Genomic DNA, 19,719 nt, shown 5'->3' with positions numbered 1-19,719 from the left:
CTGTCAGAGTTTTTTTTTTCCCCACTTGTGATGTAAAAAGGGGAAAACGTCTGTGTCTCAGTCGGTAAACTTTTTCTCTCTTTTTTTTTTTAAAGATTTTATTTTAATTATGCCGTCTCTGTGGTCTAATCGTGTACGTCGTCTGGTTTTAAAAGCCTCTCTCACTTTGGTCTTTTCGTTTTCTCTCTTCCATTTTCTCCAACTATATAAAAAAAAAAAAGTGAGAGAGAGAGCAAATCTGTGTGATGGAAGTTGCTCTTGAGTTTGGGATTATTTATCTTTTCAATATCATTTGGTAAGCATTTTTATTTTGTTTTATAGTAATAATTTTAACTCTCTTATCTTCTTAATAAGTCTTTGCTTAATAGTGTTTTGGGGTCAGCATTAATTTCCCCTGTTTGGTTTCCAGAATATAGGTTGTATAGTGTGATAATAACAAATTATTCCAAGTTTTGCTTCAAACATTGTCAAAGTTTTTGTCATTTTCATTTCTTGAAACGGAAATTTTTCAGACTTTGTAATTTCTAATTCGAAAATTCGACAGATCTTGTAGATTTGTTTCGATCTTTTAGAGTTTTGAATTGGAGAGATTTATGAAACGGGTTGATTTTGAATTTGGTACAGATGAAGAAGGATGGTGAGATGGGAAGAAGTGATGTCAGGAGGAGTAGGAGATGAAAGAGAGACAACGTTGGAGTGGTGAAGAAGATGCATTGTTACGTGCTTACGTTAGACAGTTCGGTCCGAGAGAATGGCATCTTGTGTCTGAGCGTATGAACAAACCTTTGAACCGTGACGCCAAGTCTTGTTTAGAGAGATGGAAGAATTATCTTAAGCCAGGGATCAAGAAAGGGTCTTTGACAGAGGAAGAGCAGAGGCTTGTGATCCGTCTTCAGGAGAAACACGGCAACAAGTGGAAGAAGATTGCTGCTGAGGTTCCCGGGAGGACGGCAAAGCGGTTAGGGAAGTGGTGGGAAGTGTTTAAGGAGAAGCAACAGAGAGAAGAGAAAGAGAGTAACAAGAGAGTTGAGCCTATTGACGAGAGTAAGTACGATCGGATTCTCGAGAGTTTCGCTGAGAAGCTTGTCAAAGAGCGGTCTAACGTTGTCCCTGCTGCTGCCGCTGCTGCAACGGTTGTGATGGCTAATTCGAATGGAGGGTTTTTACATTCTGAACAACAAGTTCAGCCTCCTAACCCAGTGATCCCGCCTTGGTTAGCTACTTCTAACAATGGGAACAATGTTGTTGCAAGGCCTCCCTCGGTAACTTTGACATTATCGCCTTCCACAGTGGCTGCAGCTGCGCCTCAACCGCCAATCCCGTGGCTGCAGCAGCAACAGCCTGAGAGAGCAGAGAACGGTCCAGGGGGACTTGTGTTAGGGAGTATGATGCCGTCTTGTAGTGGGAGTAGCGAGAGTGTGTTCTTGTCAGAGCTTGTGGAGTGTTGTAGAGAGTTGGAGGAAGGGCACCGAGCTTGGGCAGACCATAAGAAAGAGGCTGCATGGAGGCTAAGAAGGCTGGAGCTGCAGCTAGAGTCAGAGAAGACGTGTAGACAAAGGGAGAAGATGGAGGAGATTGAGGCAAAGATGAAAGCTCTTAGGGAAGAGCAGAAGAACGCAATGGAGAAGATCGAAGGAGAGTACAGAGAACAGCTCGTTGGTTTGAGGCGAGACGCAGAGGCCAAAGACCAGAAACTGGCTGATCAATGGACCTCTAGGCATATCAGACTCACCAAGTTTCTTGAACAACAAATGGGTTGCAGATTAGACCGCCCCTGAACCGTCTCCTAAACTCTTTGTTGTAACTTGTAATGTAATGTAAGGTTTTTTTTTTGTTTTTTTTTGTTTTTTTTTGTCTTTGATCATTTGGGTGTCTCCAATGTTTACTTAGACTTTTGGGTTCCTTACCTCAGCTTTGTATTTGTTTCTTTTACCTTTGTGTTCCATTTATCACTTCAGTTTATCCATGGCTTTGTTTTCTCAAGCTTGATGTTGATTTAGTCAGCTGCAACACTTTGGTTTATAAATAAAATCGATTTATATCTTTACATGTGTAAATTCAAGTAGAAGACAGAAAACAAATTGTTACATAATAATTGAAAAATTGAAGAGGAAGAGGTGTGTACTTATTCACTCAAAAACACAGTTGCATTAGATTTTAAACCATACTACAAACAGATTACCATAAATCCATGAAAATGTATTTGGCATGAATTTCAAAACATAAGAGAACAAAAACAAAGAGCAGAATAACGGAAGATTAAAAACCCGGCTTGAGAAATGGTCGGAAAAACCCTGGCGGTGCTTCTTCTCTGAAAAATGATCAACTTTGAACTCAGAAGCACTTCCTGTGAACAATCGATGGACCTGACTCGTCATACTCTGCCTTTGCGATCCACATCTGCACAAGGTAACACATAGTTTCAGAATTGAACCAGTTTAGTTAAGCTGAGAGTGATTAGGATTTAGTTTAGGTCTGTTTAGAGTAAACAAGTGATGGGACTGTGTGTACCTGCTGGAAGGTACTGAGGGAGGCCAAGATGGACCCTCCAATCCAGACAGAGTATTTCCTCTCTGGAGGGGCAACGACTTTGATCTTCATGCTGCTTGGAGCCAAAGCAGTGATCTCTTTGCTCATTCTGTCGGCGATTCCAGGGAACATTGTGGTTCCACCACTGAGCACAATGTTACCGTACAAGTCCTTCCTGATGTCGACATCACACTTCATTATGGAGTTATAGGTGGTTTCATGGATACCAGCATTCTCCATACCAATCATAGATGGCTGGTAAAGAACCTCAGGACAACGGAATCGCTCTGATCCAATGGTGATCACTTGCCCATCAGGTAGCTCGTAGTTCTTCTCAACAGATGAGCTGGTTTTGGCTGTCTCGAGTTCCTGCTCGTAGTCAAGAGCAATGTAGCAAAGCTTCTCCTTTATGTCTCTGACAATTTCACGCTCTGCTGTGGTGGTGAAAGAGTAACCACGCTCGGTTAGGATCTTCATCAGCGCATCCGTGAGGTCACGACCAGCAAGATCAAGACGTAGGATAGCATGTGGAAGTGCATACCCCTCATAGATAGGAACAGTGTGGCTCACACCATCTCCAGAGTCGAGCACAATACCTGCACATCCACAATTCAAGAAAGGCTTTACGTTTTGCTCTGCAAAAATGTACAAAGATCGAAGCTTTACACCATAAGGACACAAAAGCGCTACACTCACCGGTAGTACGACCACTGGCATAAAGAGAAAGAACAGCCTGAATAGCCACATACATAGCAGGGGCATTGAAAGTCTCAAACATGATTTGAGTCATCTTCTCACGATTAGCTTTCGGGTTAAGCGGTGCCTCGGTAAGTAGAATAGGATGTTCCTCAGGAGCAACACGGAGCTCATTGTAGAAAGTGTGATGCCAAATCTTCTCCATGTCATCCCAATTGTTGACAATTCCATGCTCAATAGGGTACTTGAGAGTTAAAATACCTCGTTTGGATTGAGCTTCATCGCCAACATAAGCATCCTTTTGCCCCATCCCAACCATCACACCGGTGTGACGAGGACGACCCACAATACTAGGAAACACAGCTCTAGGTGCATCATCCCCAGCAAAACCAGCCTATTCCAATACAAAAGAACATCATCATCTTAAACAAAAAAAAACAAATGCTACATTGTTCAGAGGATCATCAATCAAAAATTGAAAAAAAGATGAAAACTTTTGTCAAAAAAAACAGAGAGAAAGAATGACACACCTTAACCATTCCAGTTCCATTGTCGCAAACAAGAGGTTGAATGTCTTCACCATCAGCCATTTTCTTCTACCTTTATGCAAAACCAAACATTGTTTAAAGATCAAATTTTTATCAACAAATAACAATCCTTTTTCACCAATACAGATACAAAGAACAATCCTTTTTCAAAGACAAATCAATACAGGACAAAATGGAAGAAGAAGAAGGATATTCTGGATCCAGAATCATGTAAATATTATAAAATTCAATCAGAAAAATTATATTAAAGACATTTGAAAAACATGAGTCTTTTGGTTGATTAAACAAATAACAAATGGTGTAATGAACATACGCATGAGTAAAATCGATAAACAACAGATCGAAAAGATTAGCTCAAGACACCCAGATCCAAAAGAAACTCAGAAACGGATGAATTGAAATCGATGCGGGATCAAAAATCAAACGTAATTGGGGTGTGTGTTCGAAAATCACAACAAAGGGTCTCAAAAAGTACCTGAAATCGAGAGGAAAAAAAGTAGAGATAGAAAAGTTTGTAGTGGCTGGAAAATGAAAGAGGGGAAGAAGAAGAAGGGAGGAGGAGGAAGGAAGGATTGAAGGAGAAGGGAATGGGAGGAGTAAATATAAAAACGGGTCCAAAGGCTTCGACTTCGGCTCACCTTGTTTTCCGGTTCTATATTTCATTTCAAATCCAGTCCCCCAAAACAATAACAACTTGAAATGACGGTTTTACCCTTTTATTTTTGAAAAATATTTTTGTAACTATCAATTTTCTGTAAAGGCTATAAAACCTCATAAACCAGACTCCATCAAATCGGAGTAAATAAACAATTCATTTATTTTTTTTACATAGTAAACAAGAATAAGCAGACCAAAAGTTTTTGGTGGTAGTAGTGTCTACATAAAAAAAATATCAAGGAGTTGCAAACTTGCAACTATATAAGCAATGATAAAAAGCATGCAACTCATGTCGTTGAAAACAAAAAGCATGCATTTCTTATGTGAAAATTTCGCATGGGCTTTACTCACCCAAAATTGGCATTACTTCCGCATGGGCCGAGCATATTTGTTCAATCCACTGGACACAAATATATGATTACCCATTTAAATTTGTGTATAGTTGTAATTACTAATTAGTATACAAATATTACTGTGATTTGTGATAACAAATTGCAACAATGTTAGAAACTTCCAAATATGATTTTGTATAAGGCTATAAGCATTTTACTTACTTATTAAAATTTTAAACTAATCTGCATTTTAATTTATGTTTTCATTTATAGTCTGAAGAAAATAATAATAATTGGCCTTTTTTCCATTAGTGTGACTGCATAAATTATGAAACGATTAAAATACATTTTCATGATATTTATAGCTTATATAAAAAGTTGCTAGAGATTTAGGATTAGTATATGTTGAAAGTAGAATCTCATATCTCACTAAATTATCCCTAGGCTGTTTAAATCTGACATTGAACCAATTTAGTAATGGAATGATTCAATACGACATTTTTTTGAATTTGGACCTCTAATTAATTTGACATTGCTTAGAGACATGTACAAAGAAAATTAATTTTAAAGAGAGCTTTCATAGTGAAGAGTCCATCAATACTTTAAAGATGGTTCACAAGCGTGTATCTGATGTCATTTTCAGTTTTTCACCATCGCCTCCAAGCAAATATGTATTGAAAGGTCATCCACACTTTTAAAAGCTCTATCATGTATTTTCTTAATTTGCTTCCAATTTCACAAGCGATTTCCTATTCTTAAATGAAATAAATATCATGAAATCACCAAAGTTAAGACAAAAAAATGAATAGGGAAGAAAACTTTCTTACATTCATTTCTTAACATTTACACCAAAAAACTTTCTTACATTCAACTAAACAATATTTAGATTTCTTACATAAAATGTTTATCCTAATTATATATATATAGAAGAATACATTTAGTCCGGTTGAGGAAAAATATTTATCTAAACTGATCATAGAAGTCATTAATGTAAAACTATAAGAGTGGGTCTCCTCCTTATAAATACACAAAAGTTATTAGCAATAAGATTAGGTGGTAATAAATATGAGTTAGATACGTAATTAAAGTCTAACGGCAACAAATATATTTTTTTCCTCCTGAGAAGAAAAAAAAGCGCACATGGAGATTGGAAACGTAAAGGCAGATGTCAATTTGGTGCTTAACTTGCGAGAAGCAGAAAGGCATCGGCGATATTTTGATTACTTTATCGACGAGATATTATGGTTATCGTAACGGTATTATGTCGAATAATGTCTCCTTCTCAATGAATCAGAGGGTTTGGTTACGTTATGTATGCCTTTAGACTCTCCTTACCACATCCAACAATACACAACAAACTCGCTCTAATCTCCGACTATAAATAAACCTGAAAAATAATTTAATAAAAAAACAAAAGCTGACAATTTTCTTGATTAATATTCTTTACCACGTTGGATCTATCTACATCGATCAATCATTATTTCTTCTTCTTATTCTTCTCATTCTCTTCTCTCTCTCTATCTAGGAACAAGAGTTTTTTTTTTGGGTGCCATTTCTTGATTTTTATAGATTTTTAGGTATGTCGGAGACGAGCTTGAAAGAGGAAGAGGTAACGTTAGGTGGTGTTAAAGAGACGAGAGAAGAAGAATGTTCCGACGATAAACTTGTGTTGGATATTTGTCTGAAAAGGAAGAGATTAGATGAAGAAGAAGAAGAAGAAGTTGTGGAGGAAGAGAATGATGGGTTCAAGACACCGACTCGTCCGGAGAATAGAATCCCTATAGTTAGAGAATGTCCACCGGCGCCGATGAAACGTTCGTCGGAGATGTTTAGAGGTAGAACAATGTATTGCCGGAGACGGTTGAGTTTCTTGCCGGAAGATGACGTCAACTCGTTTATAACGGATTTGCAGTGGAGGACGACAACAATGACGATCAAGAAATAAGATTAATGAGAGAGAGAAAGATTTTTAACTTTAGTTTTTATGATTTTTATTTTGATGACCATCTTTAGGTCACGTTTGGAAAATATCTGAACGTTTTTTTTCCCGAAATAGATAAAAGAAACATACTTGATTACATTGGTATTTTGTTTTTAAGAGTTTCAGATCATATAGAGATTTTCGTTTCAAGATGATCATTATAATTTGTCCATTGTTAGGTTTTTCTTTTTGGTTATGATTTTTTCCAATATTGTTTTTTTTCTTCTGTTTTTATGTTTGTTTTCTGTAAATGCAAAATAGCTAATTATTGCTAATATTGCTGCTGGATGTTTAGAGAGTACACTTACTCTAAAAACTTAAATATGTTTCTTCATGACATTTTTTCTATAAAACTCGAGTTACTCGTATGAAATGATGGTTCAACGTTAGTAAAGTGAAAATTCAGTTAGTATTAGTCATCAACGAGTAGCCTTGTGATATGGGTAAGCTACAAAAAGATTTGTTGACAATTGTATAATGTATACTTGTTTACCAATATTCACTCACAATGAACGAAGATGATATCGTAAAGTTAAAGGTCAGCAAAAGCTAAGAGAGAGAGTTAAAGTGAAAAAAGGGAGAGAAACATGAAGAAGAAGACAGGACAAGAAAAGAGATTGGATATAGAATTTTATAAACGCTTTAGGGGTCGAGGCCTTATTTAAGTTCCTTCGACGTCTAAAGTTGGAACATCCAATGCTAATTTAGTAAAAAGGCTACACGAAAACTCCTTAAGCTTCTTCCTTTTTCTTATGGATCTTCAAAATCTTTTTTTCTTTTTTTTTTCCTCACTAATTTTTGTTTCTTTCTTTTGTTGCCGTTATGTTCGTTTCGTCTATGTTACTCTCTTTCTTTTATGTAGCTTTCGGTTTTGTTGACCTGTCTCCTAATTTGTTAATTAATTGACCATTTATTGTTATTATGATTCCAGCTTGAATGAAACGTTATGGTTTTCTCATTCACCAAAGAAAAAATATGGGAAATAGATTAAATTTCTTGAGACGGAGTTTTGCTGCACACATTCTTCAATTAAATTATACAAAAACTTGGTTTTTCATGGAAGACCAAAGAATTATTTTGCTACCGATATGCAACACCAAATATCAGTGGTTATATAGTCAATATTTTGCATAGAACTTCAACAAATTAAACAAGTAAAATTTCGCAAATTCGTATACATGATTGAATATCGGTCCTCCGTCTGCCACAGAAGATATCGTTTGTATTATTAGATCCGAACCAAATTGATTTTGATAATGCATATAACCAAAGTTGTAATTTGTCTGTTACTTAGCTATACGTTACGTATCATGTCTTATTAAACAAGATAGCTTTGGGCCTGTATCAGATACAAATGTTTTAAGTTTCAATTGGATCAATATATTGGGCCATTAAATTATTTTTAGCAAATAGGCCCAATTGGTTAATATGTTGTAGGGTTTTGTCTTTTGTCGTTTCATATATAAAGTTCCATTTTTTCCAAAAATCGTTGTGTAGCAGCGGCTGCTTCTCCATTGCAGAGGTATGAGAATCTGATCAAACGCTCTCATCTTCGTTACCGTTGTTTAGATTTCAAAATCGATTTCTTAACTTAGTCTCTGTGAATCTTTTGAGTAATTGCAGGTAAAAATGACAACTCCAGCAGTGAAGACCGGTTTGTTCGTTGGATTGAACAAAGGACACGTCGTCACCAGACGTGAGCTAGCTCCTCGTCCCAATTCTCGCAAAGGGGTATCAATCTTTCTTCCCTCTGATTACAAAGTTTATTGCTTTATTAGATAAGGCTTTTGTGGGTCTACATTTTGAGCTCGACTTATGGTATTTAAGGAGCTAAGCTTAGAAATGTGTATATCAGTTACTGTAATATTGACTACATTAGTTTTAATGAAAATGTCGAGTTTTGAGTTGAAAATGGTCTTGTTTTGAGCAAGAGTTAGACTGTTAAGTTGGTGTTTTTTTACTCTCTGTTTCACAAGAGTTTCATTTCACTGACTTTGGTAATTCATTTCTCAAGAGTTTTGTTTTGATATTTTTGTTTAGAAAACGAGCAAGAGGACCATATTCATAAGAAAACTGATTAGGGAAGTAGCTGGAATGGCTCCTTATGAGAAGAGAATCACTGAGCTTCTCAAGGTTGGGAAAGACAAGCGTGCTCTTAAGGTTGCTAAGAGGAAGTTGGGTACTCACAAGAGAGCTAAGAGGAAGAGAGAGGAGATGTCTAGTGTTCTCCGCAAGATGAGGTATTATTTGATTTCATTCGTTTTTAGCTTCACAAGAGTTTCAATTTGGCATTTCTCTAGATGGTCTATCCATTTGCATACATTTCTCTTCATGTCTAGCAGTTGAACTATACTAATTTTTCGACTGTCTTGACCACTTGCAGGTCTCTTGGTGGTGCTGCTGCTGCTGAGAAGAAGATGTAGACATCTTATTAGGCTTCTGTGTTATGGCATATTTCTTTCTATTGGAAATCAAGTTTTGGCTTCTGTATGCTCAAAAAGCGTTTATGTGTTGTGCTTTGTTAGGGATGTGGATTAATCTTGTTTCTCTCTGTTCTTGTTCATATATGCCAATGCCTTGTTCCCTTGCTCGTTTAGAAAATACCTATTATAAAGCAGGCCCAATAACCCGTAGCCCAATAGTAACCAGCTATCGAAATATCTTCACTTTTGGGCCTCGAATAAACTTGTCCCAACTGATGTACTACATTTCATTTAGAACAAACACCACATTTCAGGATGCCAAAAAGGAGGATGTTTGTACATTATGCATGCACGATTATATAAATAAAGATGTACGTACGCTTGTGTACTTTTCATTAAGTGTATGGCTAATAAGGAATCTTTGGTCTGAAAATGAAGAACGTGTGTGGTTGATGAATGACAACGTGAGGAAGAAACGTGACAAGGCAATACTACTAAGAGATTATAATCCCTTCACCACTTTATCCACATGTATGATCCTTATATTTACATCGATCAATTTCCAACATCTAAAAGATGATAGAGACTCTATACAGCTCTTTTTGTAGACCTTCACATATCTAAGAATATTTCGAGTATTATTTGATCATATGTGATGCAACGTGGATTTATGGGAAACTTTTGGAGAATCGTTGATGCTTAAATACAATTTGGCTAAATGTGAATATGTAACTGATCAGTTCAAATACTGGTGGATGTTAGATAATGAACTAATTGAATTCAATATAATATCTTTGGTTCCTAAAGATTAAAAGGTCTACAAATTTTTTGTTGCGTACAAAAGGAGAAGTCCATGTTCCAATTTAAACCATAAAATATCTATTGGAAACTTGTGGCATTTGGCAATTGCATATTACAGATGTTATTGTCCAAGCCGCCGTAATATCATAATCTACAAAACACAAAATAAGAGACTCCAACACAAAGCGCGGCTACCAAAAAAAAGTTTTGATCGTTTGTTCAAAGTTTTCATTATGAAAATATTGTAATTATTTGTGAACCGATACTTCTTCTGTTCTAGACGCCACTTTATCATCGCTGTTTTCTTTTCCTTTAAGTTGTCTACACCAGTGGCTGACCGATTAGTTTTTATTTTGGCCAAAATCGACGTGACACTGTATTATACCATTAAGGTATCCGATCAAATAATGGCCAAAACTATTCGGTTTTATAACCTTGGGAAAGTGTATTAATTAAACAGTAGAGCGTGATTATAAAATTTTGTACACATGCGTATATAACTAAATTGTACCTTTACGATCTAAAATTTCGACACATTTGCTTAAAAAGTAATTTTATAAGTGATTTAAAAAAAAATGAAATTATATATGTTTATGCCTTCTTTTATTTGTAGTCTCAGGAAAGTAAGTGAAAACACATGCTGTAAAAGTGAAAGCTGCTGTAGAAGTAGTACACAAATATGCTGGTCGTCGTCTATATATGCCTAGACCTTCGCATAAATTCATACATGGATGTGCATACATATAATATATATATTTATGCACAGAAATACATACATGATCAGGAGACAAGATTTAACTTGGATTTCTGAGCCTACTCTGCTTATGTTGGGTCTCATATACAGAAGCCTATCTTGATTTATGCCTAGCGCTATTATCACTTCAAATCATTAATTGACGAGTAGCTGATAAGATAACGTTTTTAGGATTGTTAAAGTTCTGATTTAGAAGTAATTATAAGATAAAGGATGTGAGATTATAAAGGCCAATAAATTATCTCACAGTACATACACCAAAACAGTCTCGTGAAACAAAACTGTATATCAAAGCTGTGTAGTGTAGTACTCACATCTCTTCTTCTTTTTTCATGAACAGATTCTTATTTTTGGTTGACGTACGTGTAAAATTAAGTTTGAACCTAAGTTCGAGTGATATGATGGGAATTCAAGTAACCAATGTATCAATATTTCTGAACAGTTGAAAATTCGAAATTTAACTTATGATAATTTATGTTGTAGGTGATACTAAAAAATATAGATGATTATGTTTCGTTAGTAAATTTTTAATAAATGTAGCTAAATTATGAGAGATTGGGCAGGTTTATATTATGTGGCTTAGCTTTAATAGGTTTGAATGTGCTTTATTCCATATTGGTGAGCAGCCTTGGTACTTGCAAAAGCAGAACACAATCATCTAATTTAGATTCCTTTCTTTCACTATAAACCAATCCCTCCTTTTTTAGGACCCAAAAAAAAAAAAAAAATGTATATAATATATCATTCTGTCTATTCGTTTTTAAATTATCCCTTTTCGAGAGAGGGATGATGAAGGACATTCCGCAAAGGACTAAATCAATAGTCATCCTTTTCCTCATTTTAAAACTTTATAAGTAATCAATCAATTTTCAAAAAAAAACAAATTCACTCATTTTTTACGTAGAATTGGTAAAAGGGAAAAAATGTAATCAGTAGACATTGGAAGAAGGAAAAAAAAAACTCTAATAATGACCAAATCAGTAGAGAGTCTTGAGAATGAGTTCTTCTAAGAATTGAGAGTGAAAATGGATGACGTGGCCCACACAAACTGACAAAAAAGCAAACTTGTCACCTTGTGAGTTGTGTACACGCGTCCCAAGGCGCGTTCAAACTGACAACTTAAGATTAAATTCTCGTCCCGACATTGATTCTCTGCTTCTGTCCTTCTTAATGTTTCGTAGTCACATGTAAGAATAAAATCCGGCCGTCATCTTACGTACGATTAATTTATCATCTACTACGTAATTAAAATGTGATTGAAAAAAAGAGTTATTATTTTATTTTCACACAACTACATCTTGATGATAATATTACTTTAACAAAAAAAGACACTATTTTACTTTGGACATAGAAAAGAAAATATGGAATTATTAAACCTAAGATTCCTTACTTTTTATTTGGTTTCGTCAATTCAACCCAATCCACAACAAGTTTTTTTCTTTTGTTTCTATTTCACCACTCTTTTGTTCCATATTCAAATCTTCAATCTCAAGAATTAAACAATATTCCTTGTAAATAATGCGTTTATTTGGGTAAAGTATACCTTTAAATCAGACCAAATTATATGAAAAAGCATGTTGAATCAAATAAAAAGATTTTGTATCAGACATTGAAAGTATATGTACATGATTTCTACGATATATCCACAAATAAGAACAATTCATTTTAGATTCCTCTATTTTGGGATTCGTTAGTAGAGATTTGAAGGGAAATTTGGCTAATTGTGGATTCATTAAAGCAAATAAAAGAGACGTATATTTCCTCTTTCAGTTTATATCATTTATTCAAATTCGATCAGTGAAGACTGAAGAGGAGAGCGAACTGCGGAGAAACTATTTGACCAAACTAGTGTTCTTTAGGCGATTTCCGGTTAAAACAGTGTGGTTTACAAATTTAACATATATAATCATTTGGCTTCAAAGTATGCCAGAAATTACTAGTCACTAAATATGAAATAACTAACAACAAATTAAACGATATATAAGTCCTAGGACAATAAAAGTAACGGATTAGACAAAATTAGTATGAAATTAAATTAAGTACTCGTCCAATATATCAGAATTTTTAATTAAGATCGATAGAAAGATCTATTTAATACATTAAGTTCATTTGATAGTAGTGACCAAACTCGAAAGATAACGAAAGAACATTGTCGACAAAAATAACAAAGGGATAGTCTCAAAAACATCCAATAACTTAGGCTACCTAGAACTAGAAGCATAGTAGATTGAGAACGAGGAAAGTAGTAAACAACATTAACTAATCAAAAACGAAAAATAAGACAAAATTAACCTGGTAACTAGTTTTTTCCCCACCAAAGTATACCCTCAAGTTTCCTTTTTGTTGTGTGGTTGAACTCAACGAGAAGAGCCGAAAGCAGAAAGATCATTCCAGGAAGAGCAATTACCATTGACATTAACCCATTTGTAAGGATTATCTTCAACTTTAACCGAAGAAAACTGCGATGCTAAAGCAGAAGAGATTGACGCTGAAGTTATCCTCGGCGACTCAAAAGAGTAAAACCCATTTGCGGATGGATTAGGATTAGAAGAATCCTCCAAGTTCCCACCGCCCATACTTGACTGCTGATGATAAGACGCCGATCTCCATTCATCAACACAGCTCATAAGCGAGCCACCAGAAGCTCCCATGTGGATTGACCTCAAGTCTTGACTCAATCCTCCATAGTTCAACAAGCTCATGTTGTTGTCTGTTTTTGTATTACTTGTGAGATCTCCGAGATGATTGTAAGTAGGATTCATTAGCCTCGCCGGAGACAAAATCTGGCTTAAGATACTCTCTTGGTTTCCTCCATAGTGGGAGGAGAGAATCGTGCTGATGGTGGATGCATTCCCGGAGGAGAAACTGGTGTTATTGCTAGTAGCAGTGCTGTTATTGTTGTTGTTGCTGTTGCTTTTGGTACGCCTGTTTCTCCGGCAGCCACCGCCGACTGGGACGTTGCGGAGAGCTCCGCCACGTGTCCAGTATCTCCGGCAGGTCTTGCAGAAGTGGCGTGGTTGAGTGAGGCTGTAGTTGTTGAAGTAGCAGAACTTGGTGTTGGTGGATTCGCATCTCGGACATTTCAGTGCTGCTTCTGGCAAGGCTACGTTTGCTTGTCTTGCTCTGTCCACCATTGATCCTGCTCGGATCGAGCCGCCTCCACCTCCACCTCCGCCCCCGCTCCCATTAGGATGCGGCTGCTGCTGTGGCTGCTGCTGTGGCTGCAGCTGAGGACGAAGAACATGACCTCCATTTGCTGAGGCGCCTGTTCCGTCATGATTATAATTGCTCGGAGGAGCCTAAAGTTACAAAACAAAACAAGAAGGATTGATATTTAACAAGAATATTCAAGAACATGCTAAGCAAGAAGAACTTTTGTGTCTTTTCTTTTTCATTCTTTGAATTAATATTAGTACTCTTTTTGAGTTTGATTCCAAAATTAGATCATGCTAATTCAAAGCAAGACGAAATTGTTTGTCTAGCTACTATATAAGGAATTGTAAAGCATTTACCTGTTGCCAGTTGGATGAATCAAGATAGGCTTGGATGGAGGAGAAAACCATGGTTATTCTCTTTTGATTTTATTCTTCAAAATTCTTAAAGTAAAGTTTGTTTTTTTTCTTCTTTTTGTGTGGTGATAGAAATAGAATAGATGAATCAGATCAAAGAGAAAACAAAGCCGAGAGAGAATGAGAATGAAAGGAGAGAGAGGGGTTGAGTGTGAGAATGAAGATGGCTAAAATTTAAAGTGGATGAACCTTTATATATATCTATGTCCATATGTATACAATAATTTTGTATGGAGATATATTATAAGAAGATAATTGTCATATATGTAATTATTAGGGTTTGTGTTCCATATGGGGTGGGACTGACATGATTCTTTTTGTTTTCTTGCTTTAGTTAGGGTTTAAATTTCTTATCACTAGTTTCACATATATGTATATAATTATATTTCTTAATGTACAGAATTTTAAACAAGAATTATATTTAGTTTCATCTGTATTATGTATCATTATAAAACTAACCAATATTTACGAAAAAATGTTTTTGACAGTGTGATATATCTCTATACCATAGAAGATCAACTCTTTAACAATTTAATAAACTTATTTAGTCTCGCTTTGGATGCTCATAACAATTTGTTGTTATGAATCCAAGATGACGAAGAAACATATTATTGTTTTGTTCAAAGATAACGACGTAATCGAATTGGATGAAGTCTTAATGTAAAGTAACCCTTGTCCCTTAAAATAATGACCACAATGTGTCATTGTACAAGTGGATTCAACTTACACAATCAAATTTTATCTGGTTAACAGTGATTACATAGTTGATTTCTGTGTAGATTGATCCGAGTAGAATATATGGAGTGAATTTAGGAGACAAAGGTGTTATGTAGACCGAATTCCGATGTGTTAGCATAATGATTATAATAGGATCGTTGATCATATAATGATTTATAATAATTTGAAAGCAAAAGAAGAAGAAGATATTTGAAAATAGGAAAAAGTGGGTAAAAATTGGTGCTTTGGTCGTTGGACGACAGCCGAAGCATCGCGACCGGTCCATCATGTTCCCTCTCTCTGTCTCTGCTTTTTTGCTCTGCATGGCAATATCTTCTCGTAGATGTGATTGATCCTCACGCTCCCTCGAACCGCGTGACTCTCTCTAGCTCGTTGAGGTTTGGGCCTTTGGGTCCATTTTCCGAGGTTTCTTTTGTAAGTTTTTACCTACCACGCAAACATTCTCCACACACTTCGATAGATTTCATCAATCTAGTAAACAAAAGACGGCAAACAAAACTATTTGCAGATTTAAATATTTGGTCATTCGATTATCGATGGTGGTTTGATTTTTACTTTTTACTTTAGATTTCGATAGTTTTGATCAGTTTTGGATACATTTGGAATACAAAACATTAGGATACGAGTATCATTTCTAACTTTTTGATTATTTGTAGAACACTTTACATTAGGATAAACAAATTTTTAAGATGACAGTTTGGAACAAAACATATAGAACTCTTTAGACGAATGAGACCAAAGATATTCCAAGGCAAATACACTTTTCATGAAAATTAATGATTGGAAGAATAAAATCAATAATCAAGAGTTAGGCAACACATAAACTTATTTACATTGCTTAGCCCTGAAATTCTCATGATCAAGAAGCCTAACCATGAGCTTCTCAAGCCTCTTCCAACTAACCGTTGGTTTAACAACATCCGGAGTCTTCAACTCCAATCCAGTATCGGTTTGACCTAGTAGCTCAATGTCAATCTTATCGAGTACAAGATCATCCTCTCGAAACTCCCTTGCGAATGGAGCCCCGCTTTGGACCATATCGCGGAAATTCTCAACCGTTACATTCAGGGTGCGCTGTTGAAGCGGATCCCATTTTGTGTAATGCAGGTCGTGGTTAACCGTTGTGTTCTGATAATCTTTATTGTTGCACACAACTGTCTGAAAGTAGCCTTCAGATGACAAGAGGAAGTTGGTATAGTACATCAATAGCGTTCTTGGGAGATTATCCCATCCCCAAATGCAAAACTCGAGGAACGGTCTTGTTAAAGCAACGCTGGTTGAACCTATTAGAAGAGATTCATCCACAAAATGAAGAAGAAGAGGCAACCATACGCTTAGGATACGAGTAGACATGAAATGAGATTGAGTGTTTTTTCTTACCCATGAAAAGTTTGAATGAAGCAGGCAAAGATCTCCGTTCTTTAGCCCAAAAGACACCAGATTTCTTCAAATGGTAAAAACCAGGATCAATAATGATAGGCCTTGCTCTTTGGTTCCTACAAAATATATAGTTAGAGCTGTTATACAAGAAGCAACTCAAATGATTTGTTCCTAAATATAAAACAGAGAACATTCAAGGTATGTATACATAATATTAGCTCCCTCACTCTTTCCAACCGATGTTGCTTGTGTGCTCGATAAAGTTCAGGTAGCGTGGCAAGTATGAGAATATATGCAAAATATCTGAAACCACAAAAAGAGCCAAAAGTACAATAAGATCATTAACCTGTAAAATAAGAATCGATAAGTCCAGTATTCGGAGGCTAGTCAAATTCAATACACAGAAGCAATTAAACATCATATACATCATATCTCTTCCTAATTCTTATACAAGTCAATACTCCAAGAGACAGGAAGTTCAACTTCTACTTTTATTTACTTTAAATCCTTGCTTTGATATGAAGGACACATCAAACAGGACAATCAAAAGCATTAAGATTTTCTTGATTCATATACAATACAATGTACAACATTTTCTACATGAAAACCAACCAGGCCATACATAAGAATGATGAACCAATATACATGAGCCAATCCATATAAGAAGCAGAATCGTAACTCCTAATTTCGATTTTGGATAACAGAACAAGAACATTTTCTCTATGAATCTCCATTGAACTTATCAATACCAAACTAAGACACAAAACATGAAGAAAAGATTTAAAGATTGAACATTTACCATCTTGAGGCATTAAAGGATAATCAGAAGCACTAAGATTAATAAACCAATCCCAATCCTTAGCTTTCTTCAACAAAATGGCAACACCATGAAGCGTACTAGCTAACATCGTTGGACCTTTCTCCGTAACCAAATCAGCTAAACCCATTACCATAACATTCTCAAACTTCTTCTTCTCCGATCTCACATACTTCGCCAGCTCCATTCTCTCTTCATCTGAAGCTTCGAGATCCAAATGAAGCAGATAGTAATTTCTCGGATGATGTATTGCTTTAAGCAGCCGCTTCACTCGTTTCCCATCTCCTTTCGTTCCCGTTACCAAATACGCAAACCTCGGAATCGTCGATTTTGTGGCTAAGTTTCGATTTGGAGCTAAACCGGAGGATGAATCTGATGGTTTTCGAGAGCTTAGTGTTAAAACCAGAAGAAACAAGAGGAAGACACCGAAGATTGAAATCGCTGGTCGTGAATAAGAACGAGGAGACGAAATGTGAGATCTTTTCATGATTCGATTTCACCGGCACATTTCCGTCTAGATCTGAGCCGACGGTGGAGAGAGAAAGAGAGTAAAGCCGGGAAGAAGACGAAAGTTTGGTTTTTTAATTTTGAAAAAATCGGTTGGTGAACACCAAAACGACAGCGTTCTGATGGGAAGACGTGTATGAATTAATAACCGTCCGATTAGTATAAGATCTTCATACACCGTTGGATGAGCTTGCTGTGAGTCAACGTCAGATTTCACATCACGCACAGACACACTCACAGTTGCTTATACGGAGTTACGATTCAACCAATTACATAAAATAAATTAATTTAACGGACATAATTTTTTCGAAATTGACGTAATTTGTTTACAAAAATATCTTTAAAAATCTGTGGAAAAAAACAGAGAAATAAATTTTATTAAATAAAAAATTCAAACTAAACTAGAAGCATCAGGTAAACCTTGACGCCAATCGTCATCTCTACTAGTGGCCGAAACGCGACGGTTTCCGCCGCTGCGATTCACGTTTCCGTTAACGTTAACGGGAACGTTGGGAGCTTCGGTTTGTTGTTTAACGGAGACGTCAGTTCGACAAATGGGACAATTAGGATGATCCTTAAGCCACGTCTCAATACATAACACGTGGAACGCGTGTTTACACTCGCTTAGTTGCCGGAGTTCATCGCTGTCGGTGAACACCATGAGACACACGGAGCACTCGTTTCCAATCTCTTTAGAATGTGTATCTTTGTGGAATTTCCCTCCGGATTCCGAAGTTACGGTGGTCTCGGTGATCGGCGGGGTGTCGACGGTGGCGTGAGGTGTATCGTCGGAGGAAGAGCTGGTGCGGGAAGAAGAGGAGTTGCGGCGGGAGGAAGAACATGGGCCGTTGAAGAAGAGAGCGTAAACTAAAGCGGGAACGGCGACGAAGGCGATGACGACGAAGATTAGTTTGAGAGGAGTAAGGTCGATGCTCCGGGGAGGAGCTGGGAACGGTGGTGGAGGTCCGATGATAATGAAGGTGGAGTTGGAAGTGATGGTGGTACCGGGGAAGTCGGTGGTGGGAACTGTTGTGGCGGGAGTTGGGACGACGACGATGCCGGGGCCGGAGCCGAAGGAGGTTGTTGTATTATTGAACATTATTATTATGTGAATATGAAATGTGGTGGGGGAACAGAGATAATAATAATGGAAAGTGCTTCTTACTAAGTAAGTTTGGTTTGTTTTTTCTCCGGCGAAAGGTCAAAATTATATATTTGTTAAACTGAGTGGAATATTCAAAAATAAAACCGGCCAATAGGTCTTCCAAATGTTATTTGTAACGATAATTAAGTAGTATTCAGTGTATAATTTGATAATCTCAAATGCAACAATCACTTTCGGTATTACATAACTCTTTTTAAAGTCTTTTTTCTTTCTTTTTGTAAAACAATATAGTATATTTCTTTCATTCAGCATGTCTTCGTAATCAAAATATCATGTATAATTAATTTTGGTATTAATAAATGAATGAGTGAGATATGAAGTAGGATCTTCTTTGGTGTTTTGTTATGATGGGTACATGGAAGTAGTGGTTGGAAATTTGGTGCTTTGTCGGTGTCACCAAAAATGATTTTTATTCTTTATTCCACCTTGGTTATTTATTTACCTGGGACTCTTGGTTTGGGTCGTAAACTCAATGGGCCAGTGATTTTTTCAGCTTTGAGGTATATTGGAGACTAACGATGGATTTTAGCGGTACACGATTCTCATATCTAAATTTTGGTTTTACATGAGAGTTTTGAAACTAAAGAGGGTGAAGATCTTTATTGACAAAAAAAAGAGAGTGAAGATCTTTGCCCTAATTTGATCATAAATGAAGATTTAAATTTTAAAATGATGGATATAATCACTAGATAATTTTATTTTTTTGCTACTTCTCATAATTGGTTTATGATCGGTATCAGAATCATATAAAAAGATTATACAATGTTTATATCTAAAACTCTAGCTATCTCTATCCAAGGTAACATGATGTAGTCATGTACA

The 19,719-nt window shown here is 36.2% G+C and overlaps 7 protein-coding genes across 11 annotated transcripts; 3 read left to right on the top strand and 4 right to left on the bottom strand.

Annotated features, from left to right (window-relative positions):
- The first annotated feature begins 95 nt into the window (after positions 1–95).
- On the top strand, positions 96–2,344 carry AS1 (myb-like HTH transcriptional regulator family protein). The gene is made up of 2 exons (NM_129319.4): positions 96–295; positions 625–2,344. Exon 2 carries the CDS (start codon positions 675–677, stop codon positions 1,776–1,778), a length of 1,104 nt encoding a protein of 367 aa, NP_181299.1. The 5' UTR covers positions 96–295; positions 625–674; the 3' UTR covers positions 1,779–2,344.
- ACT1 (actin 1) lies at positions 2,015–4,635 on the bottom strand. 4 transcript variants are annotated; one of them, NM_179953.3, is made up of 5 exons: positions 4,249–4,635; positions 3,756–3,825; positions 3,226–3,619; positions 2,512–3,125; positions 2,015–2,400 (listed from the first exon to the last, which is right to left on the bottom strand). In NM_179953.3, the coding sequence occupies exons 2-5, from the start codon at positions 3,813–3,815 to the stop codon at positions 2,335–2,337; spliced, it is 1,134 nt and encodes a 377-aa protein (NP_850284.1). In that variant the 5' UTR covers positions 3,816–3,825; positions 4,249–4,635; the 3' UTR covers positions 2,015–2,334. The 4 variants fall into 4 exon arrangements, with proteins under 4 accessions (NP_850284.1, NP_001031504.1, NP_001324518.1 ...); NM_001036427.3 differs by having other exon boundaries at positions 3,756–3,821; positions 4,249–4,392; NM_001336664.1 differs by having other exon boundaries at positions 4,087–4,342.
- Positions 4,636–5,902: 1,267 nt separating this feature from the next.
- Positions 5,903–6,727, top strand: AT2G37610 (uncharacterized protein; the record flags this gene model as incomplete). Its single annotated transcript, NM_129317.2, has 2 exons — positions 5,903–6,012; positions 6,332–6,727. The coding sequence occupies 2 exons, from the start codon at positions 5,903–5,905 to the stop codon at positions 6,705–6,707; spliced, it is 486 nt and encodes a 161-aa protein (NP_181297.1). The 3' UTR covers positions 6,708–6,727.
- Positions 6,728–8,201: 1,474 nt separating this feature from the next.
- On the top strand, positions 8,202–9,546 carry AT2G37600 (Ribosomal protein L36e family protein). Of its 2 annotated transcripts, NM_129316.4 has the most exons (4): positions 8,202–8,265; positions 8,367–8,474; positions 8,784–8,983; positions 9,127–9,546. In NM_129316.4, the coding sequence occupies exons 2-4, from the start codon at positions 8,373–8,375 to the stop codon at positions 9,164–9,166; spliced, it is 342 nt and encodes a 113-aa protein (NP_181296.1). In that variant the 5' UTR covers positions 8,202–8,265; positions 8,367–8,372; the 3' UTR covers positions 9,167–9,546. The 2 variants fall into 2 exon arrangements, with proteins under 2 accessions (NP_181296.1, NP_001078017.1); NM_001084548.1 differs by lacking the exon at positions 8,202–8,265 and having other exon boundaries at positions 8,298–8,474; positions 9,127–9,331.
- A 3,224-nt stretch (positions 9,547–12,770) lies between these two features.
- Positions 12,771–14,490, bottom strand: DOF2.4 (DNA binding with one finger 2.4). The gene is made up of 2 exons (NM_129315.4): positions 14,234–14,490; positions 12,771–14,020 (listed from the first exon to the last, which is right to left on the bottom strand). The coding sequence occupies exons 1-2, from the start codon at positions 14,282–14,284 to the stop codon at positions 13,079–13,081; spliced, it is 993 nt and encodes a 330-aa protein (NP_181295.1). The 5' UTR covers positions 14,285–14,490; the 3' UTR covers positions 12,771–13,078.
- A 1,207-nt stretch (positions 14,491–15,697) lies between these two features.
- On the bottom strand, positions 15,698–17,878 carry AT2G37585 (Core-2/I-branching beta-1,6-N-acetylglucosaminyltransferase family protein). The gene is made up of 4 exons (NM_129314.3): positions 17,208–17,878; positions 16,636–16,711; positions 16,409–16,524; positions 15,698–16,311 (listed from the first exon to the last, which is right to left on the bottom strand). Exons 1-4 carry the CDS (start codon positions 17,710–17,712, stop codon positions 15,854–15,856), a joined length of 1,155 nt encoding a protein of 384 aa, NP_565866.1. The 5' UTR covers positions 17,713–17,878; the 3' UTR covers positions 15,698–15,853.
- Positions 17,879–17,917: 39 nt separating this feature from the next.
- On the bottom strand, positions 17,918–19,061 carry AT2G37580 (RING/U-box superfamily protein). The gene has a single exon (NM_129313.2). It carries the CDS (start codon positions 18,829–18,831, stop codon positions 18,124–18,126), a length of 708 nt encoding a protein of 235 aa, NP_565865.1. The 5' UTR covers positions 18,832–19,061; the 3' UTR covers positions 17,918–18,123.
- Positions 19,062–19,719: the final 658 nt, after the last annotated feature.

Source organism: Arabidopsis thaliana, chromosome 2, assembly GCF_000001735.4.
Source record: "Arabidopsis thaliana chromosome 2, partial sequence".
Taxonomy (NCBI): domain Eukaryota; kingdom Viridiplantae; phylum Streptophyta; class Magnoliopsida; order Brassicales; family Brassicaceae; genus Arabidopsis; species Arabidopsis thaliana.
The sequence above is the reverse complement of the archived record's forward strand: the minus strand, read 5'-3'. Positions and strand labels throughout refer to the sequence as shown.

Bases quoted from the DNA above. Each gene is read 5' to 3' on its own strand.
- AS1 (NM_129319.4), top strand. From the start codon at position 675: ATGAAAGAGAGACAACGTTGGAGTGGTGAAGAAGATGCATTGTTACGT.
- AT2G37600 (NM_129316.4), top strand. From the start codon at position 8,373: ATGACAACTCCAGCAGTGAAGACCGGTTTGTTCGTTGGATTGAACAAA. The intron at 8,475-8,783 runs GTATCAATCTTT...ATTTTTGTTTAG, and splicing joins GTCCCAATTCTCGCAAAGGG to AAAACGAGCAAGAGGACCAT. The intron at 8,984-9,126 runs GTATTATTTGAT...GACCACTTGCAG, and splicing joins AGTGTTCTCCGCAAGATGAG to GTCTCTTGGTGGTGCTGCTG.
- DOF2.4 (NM_129315.4), bottom strand. From the start codon at position 14,284: ATGGTTTTCTCCTCCATCCAAGCCTATCTTGATTCATCCAACTGGCAA. The intron at 14,021-14,233 runs GTAAATGCTTTA...TTGTAACTTTAG, and splicing joins ATTCATCCAACTGGCAACAG to GCTCCTCCGAGCAATTATAA.
- AT2G37580 (NM_129313.2), bottom strand. From the start codon at position 18,831: ATGTTCAATAATACAACAACCTCCTTCGGCTCCGGCCCCGGCATCGTC.
- AT2G37585 (NM_129314.3), bottom strand. From the start codon at position 17,712: ATGAAAAGATCTCACATTTCGTCTCCTCGTTCTTATTCACGACCAGCG. The intron at 16,712-17,207 runs GTAAATGTTCAA...TTGTGGTTTCAG, and splicing joins TCCTTTAATGCCTCAAGATG to ATATTTTGCATATATTCTCA. The intron at 16,525-16,635 runs GTGAGGGAGCTA...TATATTTTGTAG, and splicing joins AGCAACATCGGTTGGAAAGA to GAACCAAAGAGCAAGGCCTA.
- ACT1 (NM_179953.3), bottom strand. From the start codon at position 3,815: ATGGCTGATGGTGAAGACATTCAACCTCTTGTTTGCGACAATGGAACT. The intron at 3,126-3,225 runs GTGAGTGTAGCG...GTGGATGTGCAG, and splicing joins TGCCAGTGGTCGTACTACCG to GTATTGTGCTCGACTCTGGA. The intron at 2,401-2,511 runs GTACACACAGTC...TACCTTGTGCAG, and splicing joins CCCTCAGTACCTTCCAGCAG to ATGTGGATCGCAAAGGCAGA.